General features: G+C 44.0%; 1 protein-coding gene across 1 annotated transcript in view; it reads left to right on the top strand.

Annotated features, from left to right (window-relative positions):
• Positions 1-26,818, top strand: part of Igsf10 (immunoglobulin superfamily member 10) — a 36,445-nt gene that overhangs the window by 6,716 nt on the left and 2,911 nt on the right. The window contains exons 5-6 of the mRNA XM_046431220.2: positions 1,736-6,055; positions 6,447-7,347. Coding sequence (XP_046287176.1) covers positions 1,736-6,055; positions 6,447-7,347 — 5,221 coding nt within the window. The remainder of the gene's footprint in view (positions 1-1,735; positions 6,056-6,446; positions 7,348-26,818) is intronic.

Raw genomic sequence — 26,818 nt, 5'->3', positions numbered from 1 at the left:
AGAAAGTAAAGCCCCAGTCATAACTTGGGGATGACAGTCTTGACACCTGGTTTCCACCTGTACTTGTGCTGCAATGGTGCAGTCAAGAGGCTGTGTCAGAGGAGGACGGTCCATGAAGCCCACCTTCTTTCCATCTGGCCCTCTAAGAACCATGCTGACCTCTGGCTGGAGAGTGCCTCCTGGCCCATGTGCCAAGTCCTCCCTCTGTGGTCCTTGCCAATGCTCAGTTCCCAGCCCTCAGCCCCTTTCTCACCCCAGACACACAGACACTTGTTGCCCTAATGACCCTGAACTACATTTGGACAAACCACAGCTGTGTCATGGTCCCTGATGCTTCTCCTGCCCGTCCCTTTGTTTCTGTTGGTGCTCCCAGCCAGCAAGTCTGGTCAGCACTCGCTCCTCTGGGAAGTCAGGGTGCTCCAGCACCCACCGCATCCACATCAGAAGGATCGTTCCACCCGCACTTCCATTCTTAAGAGGATGACATATCATCTTATTTGCTGGTATTAGGGCCTGTGGTGTTATCAGTGTCTGTTGTCTAGGCTTAGCCCTTGCAACATGCATGGAATACAGTAGGTTCTCAGTAATCCTTGCTAAAGCACCTATCAATGACAGCCATGTTGATGGTGAACTTGCCACCCACCCACTAGGTACTTATGGTCTTGATGTCCCAGACACAAATGCATAGAGAGTGACGTTCTTGGGACTTTGAGAGGAAACTTGTACCTGCGTAACAGTGATTTGATGACAGATTTGCCTGTCTTAGGAAGCACTGGACTTCTCAGATCTAAGTGCTGTGCCCAGTGCATGATGTGGGAGCTCCTGCGTAGAAATCCCAGCCTGCATCTTGTATGAGGAAAAGAGCTGCTCTTCTGGAATATTCCAGTGGCTGGCCATCTTAAACAGGCTCACCAGAGCAGTATTTAAAATACCAGGGAATGTGAGGTCTGACCTCGGGTGTGGAGGTGGGCAACGCTCTATGATGTGGAAGGCTGCCTGGTGCCATGAGACCTTCAGTGAGCCACCCCACTGCTTGGGCACAGTGCTCTCCCCTCGCATTAAGCCCGCTCCTCCTCCGGAGCCTCTGCCTCAGGCAGCGGGGCACCCCCCAGCTCAGGACCCGAGTCTTCCTGACCTCCTGTCTCACACCCTGGACCGTCGCCTCCTGCTCTTTACCTTGAGCATCGTCTGTCTCTCTCCTTTCCTGTTTCTATAAAGTAGCACCAGGACACGACATCTTATATTTTGGTCAATATTCTTTGGATAATAGGGAAAAAATTTTTTTTAATGATATTCAGAGTCTTACAAATGATTGCTTATGGAACAGGTCATCCTTCTGGGACAAAGGTGTTCTGTGACTATCTTGAACACTAAAACAGGGAGCTACTACTAATAAAAAATGAAGATGAGCATACCATTTTGTTTTCCTATATAGAAAAATGATTCATCCCAACTAATATTTAATGAGTACCAAATATATATCAGGCACTTTCTAGGACTGGGAAATACCTCAGTGAATAAGATGGATGAAACCCTCAGGCCTGTGCGTAGGATGTCACAGCAGAGACAGAGATGACATCTTTTTTAGAAATCATTTCAAAGGCAGAAACCATATAAACCTATTTAATAATTCAAATTTCAAATTGTAGCAAAAATATTTCTTCAAAATGTTCATGTGTGAAATTATAAAGAGGTCACAACTGATAGATAGTAATTCAATTGTGATTTTTCCTAGATGTAATAAAATGCAAAAAAGACAGAGGTCCCTCTGGTCTGCAGCTGTGTCCCGCTTGCATGAACCCCCAGAGTATTAAGGGCAGGCCCTTTGCTCTGGTCCCAGCTGCCACTTTCCTGTGTGTGAAGCCAACCATCAACCCGTCCCTGCAATCAAAGAGACCGATTGTTCCAGAAGACGATGGTTCTGCCTCCATCTCTCCCCGAGACTTCCTGGCACCCCTCGGTTCCCTAACTCTGAATATGACAGACCAGTTTGGAAACAAAGCTAACGTGGCCTGCAGCGTTCAGAAGCCCTCGAGGACACGGTCCATGGCGTTCACTGAAGAAAACAACCACATCTTCCTTAATATGTCACTTTCAACATTCCTGGTGTGCGACGTGGATCCCAGTGACATTCAGCCCGTGTGGCACATTCTGGCTTTGTACAGTGATGCCCCTCTGACACTGGAAAGGAACCGCTTGCCCCCTGAAACACCGCAGCTGCGCTACAAATACAGACAGGTGGCACCTAAGCCCGAAGACATCTTTACTAACGTGGAGGCCGACCTCAGAGCGGATCCCTCGTGGTTGATGCAGAATCGGATCTCTTTGCAGCTGAACAGAACTGCGACCACCCTGGGGACATTACAGATCCAGTATGCAAGTGAGGCTCAAGTCACTTTACCAGCCACAGCGGGGGAGCCAGGGACACACAAGTGGACTATGATTTCAAGGAATAACGACACCAAGCTGGAGCACACTGTCCTGGTTGGTGGCACCATTGCTCTGGACTGCCCAGGCCAAGGGGAACCCAGCCCACACTTGGAGTGGCTTCTAGCGGATGGGAGCAAAGTGAGGGCCCCCTATGTTAGTGAGGATGGACGAATCCTGATAGACAAAGGTGGAAAGCTGGAACTCCAGATGGCCGATGGTTCTGACTCAGGCATGTACCACTGCGTAAGTACCAATTACGGTGATGCAGACGTCCTCAGCTACAGGATCACCATGGTAGAGCCCCGCATGGAGCCTCTTCCTGAACAGGGGGTTCATCACACGGTTTTTGCTGGTGACACGCTCGATCTCCCATGCCATGCTACAGGGACCCCAGACGCCTCTGTTAGCTGGGTCCTTCCAGGAAGCTCTGTCCTCCATCAGTCCTCAGGAGGAAAGCAAATTCTTAACAACGGCACATTGAGAATCCCACAGGTCACCCCAGAAGAGCAAGGTCAGTATTGCTGTGTAGCAGCCAACCCATCGGGGGTGGACTTTCTGCTTTATCAAGTTTCAGTCAAAATGAAAGGTCAAAGGCCATCAGAGCAGGAGAGGGACGCAGATGGATCTGGACTCGGAGAGCCTAGTCCCAGCACTCACCCTCGGGAGTCTGCGATTGGTGGGCTCCCTCCGTCTGCTCCCTCGGGGACTCAGGCTAGGAGACCAGTCTCCAGAGCAAGTAAGAATGACAGAGGGGGGTTCACCCCACTGCTGCGGGGAGGGTCAGCACACCGAGGCCTGAGGGAGCATAGGAGGCACTTCCCCCCCTCTGCACGGAGGATTGATCCACGACACTGGGCAGCGCTTTTGGAGAGAGCTAAAAAGAATACTGTGCCAGAAAAACGGGAAAGCACCACGGCAGGGCCACCCATGCCAGGCTCCCGGCTCCTGAGCTCACCTGGCGAGGAAGAGGGCTCTTCGGGTGTGCTCCCCCCAGAAGAGGAGTCTGCAGGCCCCACAGCAGCTCCCAGTGCTGTGGCAAGGGTGGAGGCTGCTGGCCCTGGAGCAATGGCCCCGAGCCTTGTGGCCAACAGAGCCTCTGACACAGAAGCCTCCCCCATGGCGAGTCCACCTGTGCAGCCTGAAAACCCTACAGGTTTCAAGCAGTCTACCACTTCTAAAACCACAGCCACACCCAAGGACCTAGATCCAAGTAGATCAAGCCTAATGCATGGTGCAGCCACCCAAAATCCAGCCCCTCTCTCTCCACCGATGCCCAGAACGACTGAATTTCAGGACTCTGAGCAGACGGGGAGGTACGAGCATTTTCAAAGGGCTCCTCCAACAACACAGAGGACTGTGACCAGAGATGCCCTCATCAAAATGCTTAATAGCAATAACAGAGCTGATGTGGTCTTAGAGTCAGTAAATACCACAACCGGCCACCAGACACCGGTGACGGGAGCCAGTGAACCCAGGAGCAATCACTTCTATTCTTACACTCTGCAAGGACTTAGCACCTCTAGGCTCCCTTCAGAGCCACACGTTACTGCTGATCCTTCATTTCAGATTCCTAGAAGTAGCACTGCTGGCACCCCACTCCCCAGACGCTTTGGGCGGCGCAGGAAAATTTGGGGCAGAGGGCGAATTATTAGCCCATACAGGACTCCAGTTCTCCGACGGCATGGATATGGTATGGTGGGGCCTGCAGTCCGGGGCTCTGCTGAGGAAAGCACTACCACACCTTCAGCCTCAGAGCTCCCTGTGAGGTGCCTATCCTGTCCTCCCACAGAGGCACTGGCCTCTGCTATAACAGTGACGTCTTCTCTAGGTCCTCCCCCCAGCACCCACCCCAACGTTGATGTCGCCAGAGTCACAGCAGATCTGTCCACAACTCTAGCCCAGAATCCTTCATTATCTGAGAACAAACCAGAGGTGGATATTGATAAAACATCACCCACAATAAAATATGTCAGTGCTGAAAGTAGCCACGGGGCCCCCACTGCAGCCACGACTCCTGCCCTCACCTCCATACCTCTGAATCAACCTCTCCTAGCAGATAATAGTTCCCTGAGTGTATCCACCACCAGCGAAGCCAGAGGACAGTCGGGGATTACACCACCTCTTCCAGGTCCCGTCACCAAGCCACCAGTGCCCACGGCTCTGACCACTACAAGATTCTCAATAAGGAAAATCCCCTGGCATCAGATCTTTGTAAATAACTATAAACAAAAAGGGATATTAAAGAATCTGCGTACGTTTGGTTTACAGAAAAGCAAAGCTACGATGCTTCCTAGAATATCTCCTACTCTACCCACAAATCACATTCCCCCCTTCCCTCCTGCGACGTTCTCGGCAAGGGTAATGCAAATTCCACCCGTAACACTGGCTGCCACCCACCACAACACCAGCGAAAACCCCAGATCTGGACACCGCCCCATAGGGAGGGAGCTGCCCTTCCCATCCTCCCACTCCCTGCTTCCCACTCCCACCCCCAGAGAATCGAGCACACTTGGCTTCCAACCAGTGCAAACAGCCACTCTGACAGGTGCCCCCGCTGCTCCCACATCTGTCATTATCTATAATACCCAAGCAACAGGACCCAGGTCCCCAGAATATCCAGGAGAACAGGAGTCTCAGAGGAACAGGAATGACCCGAGCACCTCTCCAGGCCAGAGTGCTGGCCTGCCTCTCTCCGCTGCCGTGACACCTGTTCCAGCCATAGCTGAAATTTCCCTTGAGCCTGGCGTCTCTGCTTTCACTCCCCCACCACTGGAAGACACAGGTGGGATTTCAAGCACAACTGGTCTTCACTCAAGAACCCTTCCCCTGACAGGTGTACCTGAAGGGCCACCCCAAGAGACCACCCAGACTCCGAGGAGCACAATTGCTTCCGAAATGTCGGTGTCCAGCAAGTCGCCCCAAAGTACCACAGCCAGGAAAACCAGCGTTGAACCCTCGACCAGGCCACCATTCCTGAGCAGCCATGGTCCTCTAGTACCGATTCCTACCTCCCTGCCCCCCACGCAAACTGCAGTTATTTACAGATTGGCAACTCCCGTCTTCAAGATGAGAACGGACACAGTGGTCACCTTGAACAAGTCCTCGAGGCATGATGCTGACCTACAACAATTAGCAGCAGGGGTCACAGCACCTCCCCAGCAGCCAGATGCCAAACTTGTGACTGGCGCGGCCCACTTTACCTACCCCAGCTGGGGACGCCCTACTCTCACCCCGAGACCAAGACCAATAACAATTAAGTCGCAAGATTCCAAATGGACTCCCTTGTCCTGGCCAGAAAACCAGTTTGGGCCCAAGTCATACCCAGAAATTGCAGGCAAAGGTAAAAATCCAGTCCCAAGTGAGTTGCCCACTCTGAGCTTACCAGAGGCCACCTCTCAGACTTCAATCTGGGATGGACAGAAGACGGATAAGACAGCTAATCAAAAAATCACAACTTTCCAGCTCCTTCCCTCGGACTCTTTGTTGAGGAGTACGTTTGAAAAGCCCAGAATAGTTGGAGGAAACGCTGCCAGCTTCACGGTTCCTGCGCATTCGGATGCCTTTCTCCCCTGCACAGCCGTTGGGAACCCCCCGCCCACTGTCCACTGGACCAGAGTCTCATCAGGTATTGAGAACTGTCCCTCTGTGCTTGGTCACCTTTAATCATGAAACAGGGGAAAGACTGTGTTGTATTTCAGTTAACATTTCTTTAAAACACAGAAACCATGAAATCCTCATTTGACCTTTGCGTCATTCATTAGAAGGTTTTAAAATAATTAAGAATCATTTTTTAAATTATTTGAAAGCAGAGCTCCCTCAAAAACACAATTTGAAAATGACTGGTCATTGTGTTCAACTATCTGGCTTTTAAAATACATGAATTTTTTTAAAATCAAGGAATAATTAGTAATCAAAGACCTAGAGTTTTAATTTAAAATGTATTTATTCTCAGTAGCTTAACAAAAAGATAGTTCTATATTTCCAATCTGAACTTTGAATTTCTTTCTTCTTATCAGGACTTGAATTGTCAAAGAGGAAACAGAATAGCAGGTTCCAGGTACACCCCAATGGCACACTGTCTATCCAGAGGGTCAGCATTCAGGACCGTGGACAGTACCTTTGCTCAGCGTCCAACCCATTTGGCACGGACCACCTTCTCGTCACCTTGTCCGTGGTTTCCTATCCCCCCAGGATCCTGGAGAGACGCACTGAAGAGATCACGGTCTATTCTGGAAGCACCGTGGAGCTGACATGCAGAGCAGAGGGTAGGCCCAGTCCTACGGTCTCCTGGATTCTTGCAAACCAGTCAGTGGTCTCCGAGTCATCCACAGGAAATAGACAGGCCCTGGTGACCGCCGACGGAGCGCTGGTCATCCGCAAGCTGAGCATTTACGACCGCGGCTTTTACAAGTGTGTGGCCAGCAACCCCGCTGGCCAGGATTCACGGCTGGTTAGGGTACAAGTCATCGCAGCTCCCCCGGTCATTCTAGAGCAGAAGAGGCAAGTCCTCGTGGGGCGTCGGGGGGAGAGCTTGGAACTGCCCTGCACTGCAGAAGGGACTCCTCAGCCCCTCGTTCACTGGGTCCTCGCGGACGGCACTGAAGTAAAACCCCTGCAGGCCTCTAGTGCCAAGTGGTTCTTAGGTGCCAATGGGACTCTGCACATCAGCAACCTCGCCCCTGCTGACAGGGGCACTTACGAGTGCATTGCCACCAGCTCCACTGGCTCAGAGAGGAGGGTAGTGACCCTCAGAGTGGAGGGGCAGGAGACCAGCCCCAGAATAGAGGTTGCCTCCCCAAGGTGGACAGAGGTGAACCTGGGGGATGAACTGCTACTGAACTGCTCAGCTGCTGGGGAGCCCACACCCAAGATAATCTGGAGGCTTCCGTCCAGGGCGGTGGTCGACCAGTGGCACAGGTAAAGCCGCGCAGTGGTTGCAGTGGTCTGCTGGTCTGTCGAGCTGTCGTAGCTTCTGAAGGGGAAGGGGTGACTCAGTGAGGCCAGCCACGGGTTCTGCACAGAGAGGGTTCTCCCTAAAGAAATCAAGTCCACCTGAGATCATTGGAATATAAAAACCCGTTTTCTTACATGCTGAAGTCTAAGGGCCAAATCCTGAGTTCACATAGTTAAATGCAGGATAAAAATTCTCATTTGCCTTCATACTTGACAGTTGTAAAAGGGTAAGCATGTAAAGGTGCACAGTTTCTCTATACAAAAGAGGAGAGAACTGTGAGGCAGCTGAGGTTCTAGAGGGACACGCGCATTATCACCCTCGTCAGAATCTCCTAGCAGACACTTGAAACCTGGATCACTATTTCATTTCTTCTTCCCTAAAATTGCAAAGCACTTTGTGAAAGTCCAAACATTCAGACCTGCACAAGGTGCAATGTCTTAAGGACCTCTGCTGCCCCCATGTGGTCAGACACACACAGCTCAGTTACTCCAGGCATAGTAATACGCACTTTATAACTGGCTTCTTGTATAAAATTTTGAAAAGGAATAATTAGAGCTTATGTGTTAATATTTGCCATTTGCAATTATCATAATTTTGTGCAATGATTTTCTATAATAGGCCAGAAAAAGATGGGGATGAGCATTTCATATAAATTTACATAAAATATTGCTTATTCATTAATAGAAAATATGTAGAAAAATCAGAAATAATAGAGATAAATTGACACTCAAGCGTAGAAGTTGTGGTTTTTTCCTAGTATCATGAGTCGATACTGAATATAATTAATGAATTTGTGATCTTTAATTCAAAGTAAATGTTAATTTTTAAGTTTTTCATGATCTTTAATTTAAAGCAATGTTAATCTTGAAGTTTTTCAAATAAGTCATCAAAATTACCTAAGTATTAAATTGAAATTAGTTTAGGTTTACAATTTTAAAATGCTGAGCAATGAAACGTGAACTTTAAGGACCACATGTTTGTATTTGTTATCTAGTACACATATATCCATTACTGTATGTGTGTGTTTGTGTGTGTGTGTTTGTGTCCAATGTCTTATCAGTTTTTGCATTTAATTTTGAAATATCAGTCTTTTGCCTTCAAGTTACACTATTTCTCTAATGTTAAAAAATACTTCTGTTTATTAAAATTAATGCATTTAAAATAAATTCCACAGCACATGAGGATGATTTGCATTTAACAGAGATTATTTGTTATTCTTGATAATTTTGAAGGTAAGTTCGACTCTCCATGCAGAAGCTGATGTAGAAGGTGTTGAATGTGTCACATTTATGCTTTTGATGGAAATTACAGATCAAGTTCACCATGCAGGCTGTAAAGACAGAACCTGGCATTTGTGAAGTGTTCAGTCCATTTTTGAGAGTGGAAATCTCATATCTGAGTTATGAGAAAATGTAATGCAATGTCTTAAAGGTAAGTCCAAAGGCAGTCTGGGAGTGTTCCAAAATGTATTACTAGCATCTCAGCATAAAGGCTGGTCAGGAGAGTTAAACAGCAGAGAAATCTGGAGGATGTTTACTTTTCGTTTGGGGAAAACATTTGTGGAACATGGGAACCTTCTTATCGTGGAAAAGGCAAGAGTATGTAAGATCGCAGATCCTATCCTGGGCCCACCAGAGGCCCTGCATTCTGTTTTTTTTTTTTAATAATGAAATAGAGCTGTTTGCTAACTGGACACTTAGGGACTCTTTCACAAGTAATCTATGCAAAAAGGCCAGGTATCCTTTATTCAGATGCAGCAGATAGTTATCAGAAAGGAGGAGGGCACTTCTGTGGCATAACAGAACACACACCCCCTCCAAAGAACCCCTTCATCTTCCCACTTGTTAGGATGAACAGTTTGAGTTTAAATTCTAAAAATGGACACTTCCATCATAGCTATGATGAGACAAGCCCACCCTGCCATGCCCAAGTAAGTGAAGCTACTGGCCATGCAGCCTGGACATAGAGCCTTCTGCAGCTTGCTTTAGTGACCTCAGATGACACTGCTCAGCCTGTCTTCCTATGCTTCAGCCCAGACAGTGTTCTTCCCTCTGACACCTTGTTCCTTGTGACCTGGAGGCTTGGCACAAGTGCAGGGCAGGCTCCATCCAAAACTGCTGCTGTCAAACCTGCACTTAAAAAAAAAAAAAAATCTCAACAAAAATAAACAGAAAGATCCCCAGGTGAGTCCTATGCACAGGTGATATGAGAAGTACTTCCTGGGAAAGGCTGAGGGGCTCACATTAATTTTAAAAAATTATTTTGGTCATCCAATTTTTTTTTTTATTGAGACCTCACATTTAGGTATCTCTGTGGGGTGCATTATGGTAACTCAGTGCATGCACCCAAATAAGGGTCTTAAGCTTTGCATCTCTTCAAACACAAATCATTTCTGTGTTTCAGGAGTTTGGCCCTTTTCTAGTCATTTTGAAATCACTCTAGATTGTTTTGATCATGTGACCCTAAGGTACTTGAGGAAGCCAGAATTGCCTCCTGGTCTCTGTGTGCTGGGGCCGCCTGCACCTCTTCCTCCCGTCCTCCCCAGTCTCTATCAACCGCTGTTCTCCTTTTTCCTACTAAGTTGACCTCTTAGTTTCCACAGATGAGTGAAAACATGTGGTCTATGTCTTTCCATGTCTGGTTTATTTCACTTAATACAATGACCTCCAGTTCCATGTGTGTTGCTGTAAATGTACGACTTCTTGTGACTCATGTTCCACTGTGAATGTTCATCCCATTTGCTTGATCTGCCTGTCCACTGATGGGCATCTGGATGATTTCACATTGTACTATTGTGAAGAGTGCTGCAGGAAACAGGGGAATTCAGGCATCCTTTTGTATAATGATTTCGTCTCCTGTGGACATGTACCCAATGGAGTGATAGCAAGACAATGGTAGTTCTCGCCTCAGGCGTTTTAGGGATTTCCACACTCTTCTCCCTAATGGCTGTCCAATTTTGCATTTCCACCAACAGTATTTAAGAGTTACCCTTTTCCACCTCACCTTCAGCATTTTTTTTTTTTTTTTTTTTTTTTTAATTTTTTATTGTGGGTTGTTCAAAACATTACAAATTTCTTGACATATCATATTCCACACTTTGATTCTAGTGGGTTATGAACTCCCACCTTCACCCCATACACAGATTGCAGATTCACATCAGTTACACATCCATTGATTTACAAATTGCCATACTAGTGTCTGTTGTGCTCCGCTGCCTTTCCCATCATCCACCCTCCCCCCTCCCCACCTCTCCCCTCCCCTCCCCTCCTCTCTCTCTACCCCCTCCACTGTATAACCCTGAGGGTCTCCTTCCATTACCGTGCAATTTCCCTTCTCTCTCCCTTTCCCTCCCACCTCTCATCCCTGTTAAATGTTAATCTTCTTCTCCTGTTCTTCGTCCCTACTCTGTTCTTAGTTACTTTCCTTATATCAAAGAAGACATTTGGCATTTGTTTTTTAGGGATTGGCTAGCTTCACTTAGCATAATCTGCTCTAATGCCATCCATTTCCCTGTAAATTCTATGATTTTGTCATTTTTTAATGCAGAGTAATACTCCATTGTGTATAAATGCCACATTTTTTTTATCCATTCGTCTATTGAAGGGCATCTAGGTTGGTTCCACAGTCTTGCTATTGTGAACTGTGCTGCTATGAACATCGATGTAGCAGTGTCCCTGTAGCATGCTCTTTTTAGGTCTTTAGGGAATAGACCAAGAAGGGGAATAGCTGGGTCAAATGGTGGCTCCATTCCCAGCTTTCCAAGAACTCTCCATACTGCTTTCCAAATTGGCTGCACCAATCTGCAGTCCCACCAGCAATGTACAAGTGTACCCTTTTCCCCACATCCTCGCCAGCACTTGTTGTTGTTTGACTTCATAATGGCTGCCAATCTTACTGGAGTGAGATGGTATCTTAGGGTGGTTTTGATTTGCATTTCTCTGACAGCTAGAGATGTTGAGCATTTTTTCATGTACTTGTTGATTGACTGTATGTCCTCCTCTGTGAAGTGTCTGTTCAGGTCCTTGGCCCATTTGTTGATTGGGTTGTTTGTTCTCTTATTGTCTAATTTTTTGAGTTCTTTGTATACTCTGGATATTAGGGCTCTATCTGAAGTGTGAGGAGTAAAGATTTGTTCCCAGGATGTAGGCTCCCTATTTACCTCTCTTATTGTTTCTTTTGCTGAGAAAAAACTTCTTAGTTTGAGTAAGTCCCATTTGTTGATTCTAGTTATTAACTTTTGTGCTATGGGTGTCCTATTGAGGAATTTGGAGCCCGACCCCACCGACTGTAGATCGTAGCCAACTTTTTCTTCTATCAGACGGCGCGTCTCTGATTTGATATCAAGTTCCTTGATCCATTTTGAATTCACTTTTGTGCATGGCGAGAGAAAGGGATTCAGTTTCATTTTGTTGCATATGGATTTCCAGTTTTCCCAGCACCATTTGTTGAAGATGCTATCCTTCCTCCATTGCATGCTTTTAGCCCCTTTATCAAATATAAGATAGTTGTAGTTTTGTGGATTGGTTTCTGTGTCCTCTATTCTGTACCATTGGTCCACACGCCTGTTTTGGTACCAGTACCATGCTGTTTTTGTTACTATTGCTCTGTAGTATAGTTTGAAGTCTGGTATCGCTATACCGCCTGATTCACACTTCTTGCTTAGCATTGTTTTTGCTATTCTGGGTCTTTTATTTTTCCATATGAATTTCATGATTGCTTTCTCTATTTCTACAAGAAATGCCATTGGGATTTTGATTGGCATTGCATTAAACCTATAGAGAACTTTTGGTAATATCGCCATTTTGATGATGTTAGTTCTGCCTATCCATGAACAGGGTATATTTTTCCATCTTCTAAGATCTTCTTCTATTTCTCTCTTTAGGGTTCTGTAGTTTTCATTGTATAAGTCTTTCACCTCTTTTGTTAGGTTGATTCCCAAGTATTTTATTTTTTTTGAAGATATTGTGAATGGAGTGGTTGTCCTCATTTCCATTTCAGAGGATTTGTCGCTGATATACAGGAATGCCTTTGATTTATGCGTGTTGATTTTAAATCCTGCCACTTTGCTGAATTCATTTATTAGCTCTAATAGTTTCTTTGTAGAGCCTTTTGGGTCTGCTAGATATAGAATCATATCATCTGCAAATAGTGATAATTTAATTTCTTCTTTTCCTATTTTTATGCCTTTAATTTCTTTCGTCTGTCTAATTGCTCTGGCCAGTGTTTCGAGAACTATGTTGAAGAGAAGTGGAGAGAGAGGGCATCCCTGTCTTGTTCCAGATTTTAGAGGGAATGCCTTCAGTTTTTCTCCATTCAGAATAATGCTAGCCTGAGGCTTAGCATAGATTGCTTTTACAATATTGAGGTATGTTCCTGTTATCCCTAGTTTTTCTAGAGTTTTGAACATAAAGGGATGCTGTACTTTGTCAAATGCTTTTTCCGCATCTATCGAGATGATCATATGGTTCTTATTTTTAAGTCTATTGATGTGGTGAATAACATTTATTGATTTCCGTATATTGAACCAGCCTTGCATCCCAGGGATGAATCCTACTTGATCATGGTGTACAATTTTTTTTATATGTTTTTGTATCCGATTCGCCAGAATTTTATTGAGGATTTTTGCATCTAGGTTCATTAGAGATATTGGTCTGTAGTTTTCTTTCTTTGAAGTGTCTTTGTCTGGTTTAGGTATCAGGGTGATGTTGGCCTCATAGAATGAATTTGGAAGTTCTCCCTCCTTTTCTATTTCCTGAAGTAGCTTGAAAAGTATTGGTATTAGTTCTTCTTTAAAGGTTTTGTAAAATTCTGCTGTATACCCATCGGGACCTGGGCTTTTCTTAGTTGGTAGTCTTTTGATGGTTTCTTCTATCTCCTCAATTGATATTGGTCTGTTTAGGTTTTCTATATCCTCCTGACTCAATCTGGGCAGATCATATGACTTAAGAAATTTATCTATGCCTTCACTATCTTCTAATTTATTGGAGTATAAGGATTCAAAATAGTTTTTGATTATCTTCTGTATTTCTGAAGTGTCTGTTGTGATATTGCCTTTTTCATCCCGTATGCTAGTAATTTGAGTTCTCTCTCTTCTTCTCTTCACTAGCATCGCTAAGGGTCTGTCGATTTTGTTTATTTTTTCAAAGAACCAACTTTTAGTTTTGTCAATTTTTTCAATTGTTTCTTTTGTTTCGATTTCATTAATTTCAGCTCTGATTTTAATTATTTCTTGCCTTCTACTTCTTTTGCTGTTGTTTTGCTCTTCTTTTTCAAGGATTTTGAGATGAAGTATGAGATCATTTATTTGTTGGTTTTTTCTTTTTTTAAGGAATGAACTCCAAGCAATGAATTTTCCTCTTAGAACTGCTTTTAATGTGTCCCATAGATTCCGATATGTTGTGTCTGTGTTTTCATTTATCTCTAAGAATTTTTTAATTTCCTCCTTGATGTCTTCTATAACCCATTGATCATTCAGTAACCTATTGTTCATTCTCCAATTGATGTATGCTTTTTCCTTCCTTCTTTTATCGTTGATTTTCAGTTTCATTCCATTATGATCAGATAAGATGCATGGTAATATCTCTACTCCTTTATATTGTCTAAGAGTTGCCCTGTGACATAATATATGATCTATTTTTGAGAAGGATCCATGTGCTGCTGAGAAAAAAGTGTAACTGCTTGATGTTGGGTGGTATACTCTATATATGTCAATTAGGTCTAGGTTATTAATAGTGTTATTGAGTTCTATAGTTTCCTTATTCAACTTTTGTTTGGAAGATCTGTCCAGTGGCGAGAGAGGTGTGTTGAAGTCTCCCATGATTATGGTGTGGTGGTCTATTAGACTCTTGAACTTGAGAAGAGTTTGTTTGACGAACATAGCTGCACCATTGTTTGGGGCATAAATATTTATGATTGTTATGTCTTGTTGGTGTATGGTTCCCTTAAGCAGTATGTAGTGTCCCTCTTTATCTCTTTTGATTAACTTTGGCTTGAAATCTATTTTATTTGATATGAGTATGGACACGCCTGCTTGTTTCCGAAGTCCATATGAGTGATATGATTTTTCCCAACCTTTCACCTTCAGCCTATGTATGTCTTTTCCTATCAAATGCGTCTCCTGTAGGCAGCATATTGTTGGGTCTTGTTTTGTGATCCATTCTACTAGCCTGTGTCTCTTAATTGGTGAGTTTAAGCCATTAACATTTAGGGTTATTATTGAGATATGGGTTGTTCTTCCAGCCATATTTGTTTATTTCTGTTACTAAACATTGTTTGTTTTCCTCTTTGATTGTTTCCCCCCCCCTTTACTGTCCTACCTCCCACTGTTGGTTTTCATTGTTATTTTCCATTTCCTCTTCCTGTAATACTTTGGCTAGGATGTTTTGAAGAGATGGTTTTCTAGCTGCGAATTCTTTAAACTTTTGTTTATCGTGGAAGGTTTTAATTTCATTCTCCATCCTGAAGCTTAATTTCGCTGGATACACAATTCTTGGTTGGAACCCATTATCTTTCAGTGTTTGAAATATGTTATTCCAGGATCTTCTAGCTTTCAGAGTCTGTGTTGAAAGATCAGCTGTTATCCTGATTGGCTTGCCCCTAAATGTAATCTGCTTCCTTTCTCTTGTAGCTTTTAAAATTCTCTCCTTATTCTGTATGTTGGGCATCTTCATTATAATGTGTCTAGGTGTGGATCTCTTATGATTTTGCACATTCGGCGTCCTGTAGGCTTCTAGGATTTGGGATTCTGTCTCATTCTTCAAGTCTGGGAAGTTTTCTTGTATTATTTCATGGAATAGACTGCTCATTCCTTTGGTTTGGAGCTCTGTACCTTCCTGTATCCCAATGACTCTTAAGTTTGGTCTCTTAATGTTATCCCATATTTCTTGGATGTTCTGCTCATGGTTTCTTAACAGTCTTGCTGAGCTGTCTATGTTCTTTTCCAGTTGAAATACTTTGTCTTCATTGTCTGATGTTCTATCTTCTAAGTGTTCTACTCTGTTGGTAGTATTCTCCATTGAGTTTTTAAGTTGGTTTATTGCTTCCTGCATTTCTAGGATTTCTGATTGCTTGTTTTTTATAACCTCTATCTCCCTGTATAGTTGATCCTTTGCTTCCTGGATTTGTTTGCGTAATTCGTTGTCGAAGTGATCTTTCATTGTCTGATTTTGCTGTTTAATGTCTTCCTTGATACTCCAGATCATCTGAAGCATGTATATCCTGAATTCTTTATCTGACATTCCATCTGCTGCAGCTGTTACCTCTTCTAAAGTTGCGTTGACCTGCATTGCTTGTGGTCCTTTCTTTCCTTGTCTTTTCATACTGCTTGCGTATCTTTCCTGCAGGTGCGGGCGGCGGCTCTGCTCTCTCCTTATTCCAATTGGGGTGTCGTGGCTACCACGCCGGCAGGTCACTGGGCCTGTTCTGGGAGCTGGTGGCGGCTCTGTTCTGCCCCTACTCCAATTGGGGTGACGTGTCTGTCGTACCAGCAGGCCACTGGGCCTGTCCTGCTGGTCGGTCGCAGATCTGCCCACCTTTCGGGCACGAGTGGAGGCTCTGCTTTGCCCCTACTCCAATTGGGGTGTCGTGACTACCCCGCCTGCAGGATGCTGGGTCTGTTCCTGGCAAGGGAGGCGACTCTGCTCTGTCACTACTCCAATTAGGGTGGTATTTGTACCCCGCCGGCAGGCTCCTGGGCCTGATCCGCAGGTCTGTTGTAGGTCTGCCTACCTTGAAGGCGCGGGCGGCGGATCTGCCCTGCCCCTCCTACCACGCCTGCGGACCCCTGGGCCTGATCTGCAGGTTGATCACTGGTCTGCTCACCCTGCGGGCACGGGTGGCGGTTCCGCTCCACCCCCACTCCAATTGGGGTCACGTGACCACCACACCGGCAGGGCCTGATCCGGGCGTGGGATAAAGATCTGCTCTGCCCCTACTCGAGTTGGGGTGACGTGTGTACCACACTGGCAGGCCACTGGGCCTGACCCGCCAGGCTGTCACAGGTCTGTTTACCTTGCAAGCGCGAAGGGCGGCTCTGCCCTGCCCCTCCTACCACGCCCATGTACTACTGGGTTGTGGGTCTGCCCACCTGGCGGGTGTGGGTGGCGGCTCCGCTCCGCCCCCTCTCCAATTGGGGTCACGCGGTCACCACGCTGGCGAGCCGCTGGGCCTGCTCCGGGGGCTGGCGGCGGCCCGGCTCCTTCCCTCTGGCTCGAGGACAAATTGAGGAGACTCGGGTGACTGAGCCTCACCCCCCTTACCAGGAGACCAACTGCTTATGTCACCGCTGGTATTGATGAAGATCTCTCCTCCACCGCTTTCTGCTGACATCAGATCTCTGCCATGTTGGTATCCTATGCGAATGGCAGCATTTCGTTCCCCTTGCCAGGCAACCCAAGCAATGGGTGAGTCCTGACCTGCCCTCAGCAGGACCCGGACCGAGACACAGTTTCCGCGGGCTCCCAGCCCCGGTCCAGGGAAGTTCCGGGAGCCGGAACTCGGCCGCTCCGTGCTCGGTGTAAGCTCCTATAAGTGTAGGCTCCAAGAAGCAGCCCCCGCGGGCTCAGTTCCGGGAGCCGGAATTCGGCCGCCTAGTGTTTGGTGTATGCTCTGATAGTAGCAGGGTCCAAGAAGCAGCCTCCGCGGGCTCCGCAGCCCTGAGCCAGGGCGGTTCCGGGACGGTTCCGGGAGCCGGAACTCGGCCGCTCTGTGCTCGGTGTAAGCTCCTACAAGTGTAAGCTCCAAGAAGCAGTCCCCGCGGGCTCAGTTCCGGGAGCTGGAACTCGGCCTCTTGGTGTTTCGTGTTTGCTCTGATATTAGCAGGGTCCAAGAAGCAGCCTCCGCAGGCTCCGCAGCCCGGAGCCAGGGCGGTTCCGGGACGGCTCCGGGAGCCGGGACTCGGCCGCCCCGCGCTCCGTGTTCACTCCGATAAGATCAGATTTTAAGAAGCCCCCAGGCGCTGAACCCTAGCAATCTGTCTGCAAGCCGCAGGCGAATTGCAGCCTGAAATTACCTGTTCTATGGCTGAATGAGCTGCGGTCAGTCAAAAACAGGTGTGGTGACGTCAGTTTACCAACATGGTGGCTGCTGGCCTCCTCTGTGGTCTGACCGGTGTGGAGAACCGAGATGGACCGCTTCCTTCCCCGTCTCGAACCCAGAATTCAGCCCTGAGTGCGGTGCTTGCGCGTCTGGCAGAAACTGCAGCGCTATAACCCTGCGTCTCTATCCCAGCGCGCCTTGCAGACTCTAGCCGCGGGGCGATTTGCTGAATAAGCAGTTTTACCCTCCGTGCGACAAACCTCTCGCGTTTGAGTCCCCGTAGCCGATCCTCATGCGATGGAAATCCTTCCTCCAGGTTCCGGCGCACCCCACTATTGCTGGAAATTCCCAACAAGATATCCTTCAGCCGTCCTGACTTGTCACACTCCCACACAGTGAAGCAGCACACGGGGGTAATGCACTCCCCTCGCCGCCATCTTCAAAACTCTCCACCCAGCATTTTTTTTAAGGTAGCCATTCTCATTAAGGTGTAAGACCACAGCTTATTTTGGTTTTGATTTCTATTTCCTGATGGCTAAACTCCTGGGCATTTTTCATATACTTGGCCATTTTCTGTCTTCCTTTGAGAAGAGTCCATTCAGATCATTAGCCCATTTTCAATTGGATTTTTGTTTTGTTTTGTTTTAGTTTCTTATATATTTTGGATAGCAATCCCTTGATTGATGAATAGTTGGAACAGATTTCTCCTTGTTCTGTAGGTTGTCTATTCAAACTGGTTATTTCCTTTGGAGAAGTTTTGGGGTTTGATGTCATCTCATTTGTTTTTTTTTTTTTTTTTTTTTAACTTTTGTTGCCTATGTCTTTTGAGTTCCACAAAAACAAAATCCTGCCTACAGCAAAGTCTTGAAGCATTTCCCCCAATGTTTTCCTGCAGTAATTCCCTAGTTTCAGGTTTACCATTTAGATCTTTGATTCATTTTGAATTGATTTTTGTGTATGATAAAAGGAAGAAATCCAGTTTCGTCTTTCTGTATATGTATATTCAATTTTGAAAGCACCTTGTATTGAAGAAACTGTCTTTTCTTCACTATATGTTCTTGTTAGAAATCAGTTGGCAGCATAAACATATTAATTTCCATGTTCTCAATTCTATTCCATTGGGTTTTTTGTCTATTTTTATGCCACTTCTGTGCTATTTTGGATACTAAATCTATTAGTCATTTTTTATTTCTGTGACCAAAATACCTGATATAAACAACTTGGAGGAAAGATTTCTTTTGGCTTAGTTTCCATTCTCAGTCCATGGTTCAGCTGATTCCTTTGTGTTGGGCCAGATGTGATGCAGCACATCATGTTGGAAGGGTGTGATGAAAGAAAGCTGTTCAGCTCGGGGCATTCAGGAAGCCGAGAGAGAGAAAGTGAGCGCAGAAAGGGAAAAATCCTTCCAGATCATGTCTGCAGTGACCTACTTCAAGTGTCAACATGACCCTCCTGCCTACAGTGTCCACTGCCTCACAGTAGTCCATTCTACTATCAACCAGTTTATCCATGAGGAGGTCATAGCCCTCGTGTATTGTGACCAAAATACCCAACAAGATCAACTTCAAGAGGGAAAGTTTATTTTGGGCTCAGGGTTTCAGAGTTCTCAGTCCATGATCAGCCACCTCTATGGCTTTGGGCCAAGGTAAGTCAGCATAACATGACAGAAGGTGGTGGCAGAGGAGAGCGTCTCAACTCATAGTGGCTGGGTAGCAGAGAAAGAAAGGGAAGGGGTCACAGGAAAGCTGAACTCTCCCAGGGCATGTCCTCAGTGACCTATCTGTTCTACCACTATGATGTTCTCCCGTACCTCAGGTCCAAAGTGATAGAGTTGGTCAACCGTGGACTGAACCTCTGAAACTATAGGCTTTCTCTTCTAAGTCATTCTGGTAAGATATTTTTTGTCAAAGCAATGAGAACTTGAATAACAGAAATTGGTACCAAGAAGTAGGGCCGTTGCTGTTACTAACTTGACCCTGTGGTTCAGAAGCCTTTGGAATGGGTTTGCAGAAAGAGTTTGGAAAAGTTTGGAGATGCAGGCAAGAGAACTCTTAGAATGCTGTATATGAAGCATAATGCGCAATTCTGGTGGGAGCTTAGAAAACCAGAGTATAGATAGGAGCATGGACAATAAAGACTGTGCTCATGAGGTTTCAGAGGTAAATGGGGATTCTGTTTGGAATTGAACTAGAGGCCATTCACATTACATGCTGGCAACTTGTCTACATTTCCCCCATTCCCTGAGACTTGGTGTGAGGCAAAATTTAAAGGTGATAGACTTATTGGCAGAAGAAATTTTGAAGCAGCACAGCATTCATGCAGTGGCATAGATATTGGTAGAAACTTTTAGCCAAGTTTACTGTCAGAATCAGGAGCAGAAGGCAGAGCAGAAGGATTTTGAAAACTTGCAGTTTCACCAGAAAATTGAGTATAAAACTGCATTAGAGATCCCCAAGATTAAGAAATGCCAGTAATGCAGGTAACCTGCTAAGGAAAGCTGCTGGCTCTGGAGAGAGGCATGATGAGCAGCCATAACAGCTGCAACTGGCAAGGCCAAAGGAGCAGGGCTTCCTAAGCCCCTTGGAAATCGCATCTCACTGCCATGTGCTACAGAGGCTAATGTGCAACTCTAGGATGACTTTTTGCCTAGCTGGGTTTTGGTCTTGCTCTGGTCATATCCCTTCTTTCTATGCCCCTCTTCCTCCCTTTGAAATGGGAATGTTAATTTGTGCCAATGTATATTAGATATATGTAATTGATTCGGTTTTTACAGAGGCTTACAACCGAGAGTTTTAAGTCTGAAAGGAGACTTTGGATTGAACTTTAGGCAATGCTGGAGCTGTTGAGACTAAAGGGACTCTTGGAGGTGGACAGATGCTTTGGGGGGCCAGAAGTGAAATGTTATGGTTTGTATATGCAGTGTCCCCCAAAAGCTTCTGTATTAATATAGGAAGTAAAGTGATTAGATTATGAAAGTTATAACCTAATCAGTCCACCCAGTTTGAATGGACTAACTGGGTGGTAACTGCAAGCATGTGGGGTATGACTGGAGAAAGTGGGCACTGGGTGTGTGCCCTGGAAGGATTCATCTTCCCTGCAGTCCCTTGAACTCTTTCTTCTTTGCTTCTTGGCCACCATGAGGTGAAAAGCTTCCCCCCCCACCCCCATTCCCTTTTACTATGGTCTGCTGTGAACTGTTGAAACTCTGAGCCTAAATAAACTTTTCGTTCTCTAAGTTGTTCTTGTCAGATATTTTGGTCACAGTGATAAATTACTCCCCAAATCCCCACCTCCAAACATTGCAGTCCTGGTGAACAGCCTTCAACACATGAGTCTTTATATTCCAAACCATGGACATGATACTTGATATCTAAACCATAACAATATGTTTGTAGTAAGTTTTGAAGTCAGGTATTGTTATGCCTCTGGCTTTTTAAAAAAAATAATGTCTGGTTTTTAATTTTTCCCCCTTTCTCAGGATCATTTTAGCTATTCTTGATCCTTCGTGGTTCCAGATCCCATGTAAATTTTAGGAATTTTTTTTTTTTCAACGATGGGGATTGAACCTAATACCTTATGCATGCTAGGCAAGTGCTGTACCACTAAGCTACAACCACAGCCCCTAGGAGTTTTTTTTGTGTGTGAAGTCTTTGTCATTTTGATAGAGATTATATTGACTCTATAATCCCTTTGCTTATATTGACTGTATACATCTTTTTGGGTAATAAGTTCATTTTAGCAATATTAATTTTTCCATTCCATGAACATGAGCTGTCTTTCCATTTATGTCCTTTATAATTTCTCTTATTAGTGTCCGATAACTTTCATTGTATAGAACTTTTTCTTCCTTGTTTAAAGTTATATAAATATTTTTGTAGCTATTATGAATGGGATTGCTTTGATTGTTCTTTTCAGCAAGTTCATTATGGTATATAAAAATTCTGTATTTTGTGTTGATTTTGTACCCTATAAATTCACCATCAATTCTAACAGCTTTGGAGTATTTAGGTTTTTTACGTATGTCATCTATAAATGTGGATAAATTTTCTTTCTAATATGGATACCCTTTATCTTTCCCTTGCTTAATTGCTCTTGCTAAAAGTGGTGAAAGTGAACATCCTTGCCTTGCTCCAGATCTTAGAGGAAATGCTTTCACTTTTTTCCCATTCAGTATGATATTGACTATTGTTTTTCATACAGTACTTTTAGTATTTTTGGTTATATTTCTTCTATACTCAATTTGTTGAGTGTTTATGATGAAGGAATGTTAAATTTTGTCAAATGCTACATCTACATCTATTGAAATGATAGGGTTTTTGCCCTTCATTTTATTTGATGTGTTGTATGATGTGTTGATTTGCACTATGTTGATCATCCTTGTATCCCTGAAACGAATCCCAATTAATCATACTATGCTATCAAGATTTCTTATGTGCTGTTGAATTTGGTTTGCAGATATTTGAGAATTTTTGCATCTATATTCATCAGGGTTAGAGGATATAATTTTATTTTTTAAATATTTTTATCTGATTTAAGTATAAGGTAATGGTAGCCTTGTAAAAAGAATTATATTTCATATTTTTATTATTGTTGAAGAAGAATTGGCATTAGTTGTTTAAATGTTTGGTATAATTCAGAGTAAAACCATTAGGTTCTGGATTTTTTTTATGGGAGTCTTAATTCTAACTCATTGCTCATTATTCTGTTCATATTTTCTATTTTTTCTTGATTCAGTTTTGGTAGATTGTATGTGTGGGGAATTTATCCATCTCTTCTAGATTTTCCAGTTTTTTAACATATAATTATTCATAGTAGTTTCTGATAGTTCTTTCTATTTCTGTAGTGTTATCAGTTGTAAATCTCTTTTTTCATCATTATTTAGGTCTTCTCTTTTTCTTGATTAGCTTACCTAAAAGTATGTCAATTTTATCTATCCTTTCAATATACTACCTCTTTGTTTCATTGCTCTTTTGTACTTTTTATTTATTTATGCTTCAATCTGATTTCTTTCCTTTAACTAAATTAGAGTTTAATTTGTTCTTTTCTAAGTCCTTAAGGTGAATTCTTAGGTTGAGATCTTTCTCTCTTTAGTGTCTGTACTTGTTAATATCAGTGTTCCTCTTTAGTATTGATTTTGCTGTCAGATTTTGATATGTGGCCATCTTCATTTGTTTCTGGAACATTTTAAATTTATTTTTAATTTCTTTAACTTCTCATTAGTCATTTCGGAGTATTTTCTTCAATTTCCATGTATTTTTGTATTATCCATTCTTACTGTTACTAATTTGCAGTTTGTGATCTGAGAAAGCACGTGATATTATTTTAATTACAAAAAATTCTAAGACTAGATTTGTATATTATATTCTATCCTGGAGAATGTTCTATTTGCTGATAAGAATATATATACTCTATTGCTGTTAGATGAAATTGTCAGGCCCATTTGCTCCAGAGTATGATACCAACCAGATGTTTGTGGGATTGCTGTCTGAATGATCTTTCTGTGAGGAAAGAGGGGTGCTGAACCCCCAGCTGTTATTGTATTGGAGTTGATTTCTCCCTTTATATCTGGTAATATTTGCTTTATATATTTGAGTGATCCAGTGGTGGGTGCATATGTATCTACAATTGCTATTTCTTCTTGCCGAACTGATCTGTTTCCTCAATATATTGTGATAGATTTTGTCTCTCTAGTTTTTGATTAGAGATCTGACTTATCTCTGAGTATGTCTGCTCCTGCACATTTTTGGCTTCCACTGTCATGGTATCTTTTTCCAATCCTTTACTTTTACTCTGTGCATATCTGTGCCAAGGAAGTGGATTTCTTACAGGCAACATACACTTGGATATTTTTATGTTTTCAAATCCATTCAACTTCTCTGCCTTTTAGTGAATTTAACCCACTTACATTCAAGATAGGTATAAACTTCCTCCTGCAGTTTATCAATTGTATTTTGCTTATTTTGTATATTTTTCGTTCTTTTCCACATTTTTTAATTCTTTTGTGATTTTGATTGAAACCTTATAATTGACAGGAAAGTTTTTTTGTGTACTTTTGTTGTTATATTTCTTGTTTTCATGACAGTTGGTGTCTTTTTCTTTCCTTGTGGGATTCCTTTAAGCATTTCTTGTAGGGCTTATCTAGTGATGAATTCATTCAATTTCTGCTTTCTGTTTATTGGGGAAAGATTTTATTTCTCCTTTTTTGAAGAATATTTTTTCTGTATATAGTATTCTTGACTGGAAGGTTTTTAAGGTCTTTTTTTTTCCTCCTTTAGTATTTTGAATATATCATCCCACTCTCTTCTTGCCTGTTAAGTTTCTTCTGAGAAACCTGCTGTAAGTTTAAGGGCATGCCTTTTGTGTGACTTGATGCTTTTCTCTTGCTCTTTCAAGTTCTCTGTCTGGTCTTTTGACACTCCAGTGATGATAGTCTTGGTGAAGCTCTGTTTTGGTTGGATCTAGTTGAATCCTTTGAGCTTCTTGTATGTGGATATGGATGTCCATATCTCTTTGAAGATTTGGCAAGGTTTTATCTACTGTTGTATGACGAGGTTTTCAATGCTTTTACTTTTCATCACCTTCTGGAATTTCCATAATGCAAATATTTGTTCAGTTAATGGTGTTCCATATGTCTTGTAGTCTTTTTTCATTTTTTAAAATTCTTTTTTTATCTGACTGGATTAATTCAAAATTAACTGCCCTCAGGTTTAGAAACTCTTAATCTAGTCTGTTGTAAAAGCTCTCTGTTGTATTTTTCAAAATTTCATTTAAGTTTTCATCACCAAGATTTCTGATAGTTTCTTTTTTCTTTTTTTCTGATTTCTATATCTTTGGTGGAATTTATTCATATCCTGAATCTCCATAAAATGTTTTTTTCTCTTGTTGCCTTGGGTTCATTTCTTTGTGCTGTCTATCTGGACTCTGTTGCATCTGAGTTTCTTCAGGATCATTATTTTTCATTGTTCCCCAGACACTTCATCGTTTTCCTTCTTACTGGGATCTCTGTCTTGAGCACTAATGTTTCTGTTAGAGGTGTCGTGTTTTTTGTGTGCCTCTCTTAATGCCTGTGTTTACCTTTTCCAATTCTATGAAATAGCTTTTGTAAGGAAACATCTTTGTTTAGATGGGACATAGAATGTCAGTTGGGTAGGTTCTCTGGTTTAGCCACAGAGGAGCTGGAAGGTGTAGTCTCTGGGTGATGTGTTTATCTTTGATGGCAGCGTCTGAGTGTCTCAGCTGCCCGGACTGCAGTACTTCAGGAAAGCAGTTATCATGACTCTACAGTGGATGATTGCTTCCAGGGGTGCCACCCTCAGCCTCAGAGGATGCTGAGGGACCTGTCTTCAGCCCTGTGAAGTACACCCAGCCAAGGTTTCCAGCAGCACCAGGAGTCCCGCCACCAGCCCCTAAGGCAAGATGGCATCTAGCAGTGACTGGTGCAACTGCATGGGCTTGGGTGCCTGGGATGCGGGCCCAAAGTAGGCTCCTTCTTCAGAGCAGAGCAGTCTCTCAGACCAGCCAGGTCCCCGAGTTGCATCTAAACCTACCAGGACCTACAGTGCAGCCTCCTTCAGTTAGGATGGCCAGTCGTGGGCTTCCAGTGGGCAGCGTGGCAGCCAGGTTGGTGCTACAGCCTGCTGAGTTCTTTTCTTTGGACTGCCTTTCCAGTTCAGGGATCCTTGGGGTTCGTGTCACATCCTTTCAGATGATCAGGATTTTCTCAGTTCTCGCTCCACAAAACATGGCTTTTCCTTCGTAGCCTTGGGTCTTCTCTATGGCAAAGTGGTGGCCGGGCACTCCTATCCAGATTCTCAACTGCGCTCTTTCTGCATTAATCCTTACTAATAATTTTATTTAACTCGGGGAAAACTTCTAAATCCTCTCAAAAATACCAGTGTAAAAAAGAAACCGCTACATGTCATGTGTAGCTCTTCTTGTATCCTACAGCCCCCACTTGTCAGATTTGGGGGGGCAGGTGTCATCCTAAATCAGTGGTTCTCAAGAGGGCAGTGTCCCTACCAGGCGTTCTGAATTGCCTGAGAACATTTTTAACCAGAAACGCTGGTGGTTTTAACAAGCAATCTGTGTTCTTAAAAGCCCTTCAGATGACTTTAGTGCAAACTAAGATTCGAGGCTGCTTCTCAAACTCAATTGTTCATTTGTGCAACTTTTTCTTAATCTGTTGCAATGAAAATTGAAATCAGTTCTAGCTTACTGCTGTCTCAATTCTTTGCTAAAACCAGGACAGGTACAATTTATTACAATCTAGCAGTGTTTTTCTTGGATTTTAAGTCCTTCCATGTGCCAGTCGCCTCTCAAGTCCCATTTCAGTCAGATCTTCTTGCGAGGGTGGTAAAGGAAGGTTGCCTTCTCTCTTGCTCCAGTTCCCATTGTGGTAAGTAGGTTTTCATGGGCCCTGTGAAACCCTAAAGTAGATACTCACAGTATCTACTCCACAGGGTCCTGGATCCCTGGCCCCATCTGCTGCATCACAAATTTGGCCCCACACAATTCTGCCGCAGGTGGAGGGGAAAGCACTGAGAACCAATCTCTAGGGCAGGGATTCTGAGCCTTTGCTGCACAATACATCATCTGGTAGACTTTCAGGGTCCTGACGCCTAAGCTGCAGCTACACCAATCCAGTCAGCCACTCTGAAGACACTACCCAGGCATAAGAAAACTGCACAAGAGGTCTTAATGTGTGGCCAAGTTAGATAGCCAATGCTCTTGGAAAGAATTAGGACTCTTTCCACAGCAGGTGGCAGTGCTGTGGAAAGAGTCCTGGAACACACAGGGCTTCTCGGAGGTCAAAGGCAAGCTGTCAAACCCGTCAGTCTTGCAGCTGCGCAGTGACAGTGGGGGAATCTCGAAACAGTGTAGATGTCCGTGCTTTTTTTCTCTTTTATTAACACGCTCAGTACAGTGATCGCGCCTTGGTTCATATGCCAGGGAGATCCCTTCCACGCTCGAACAACCAAATGAACAACAGCACCTCTTATAACACTACACACACACAGAACTCCCCAAACCTCACGAATTATAAATGACTGGAGGCTGTTGGACTTGGTAAGTAGCTATGCGGTGAAAACAAGTTCTTCCTTTTCTTTCCAGATTTATCTACTTACTTAGCCCATGTTGCCCTTAAATAAGAAAAACATACATGATTGTCCCCTATGAGTGTCCATGACTTCAGTCAAGGAGACAATCAAGGACACGATCAAGATCTCAATCGGCACCAACTGAATTTCTGAAAACAGATTTCGTTTTTCCAGGAAAGGTCTGCCATCCTGTGGTGAAGTGTGGAAACGCAGGCTGTGTTCTGGCTGTGCCCTTGGAAAACTGGCCTGCAGGGGTGGCTCTGGAGAACAGCCCAACACAGACACTGAAAACCCACCTTGG

Source organism: Marmota monax, unplaced genomic scaffold, assembly GCF_021218885.2.
Source record: "Marmota monax isolate L192 unplaced genomic scaffold, Marmota_monax_Labrador192_F-V1.1 WCK01_AAM20220418_F8-fsc00022, whole genome shotgun sequence".
NCBI classification, from domain to species: Eukaryota; Metazoa; Chordata; class Mammalia; order Rodentia; family Sciuridae; genus Marmota; species Marmota monax.
The sequence above is the reverse complement of the archived record's forward strand: the minus strand, read 5'-3'. Positions and strand labels throughout refer to the sequence as shown.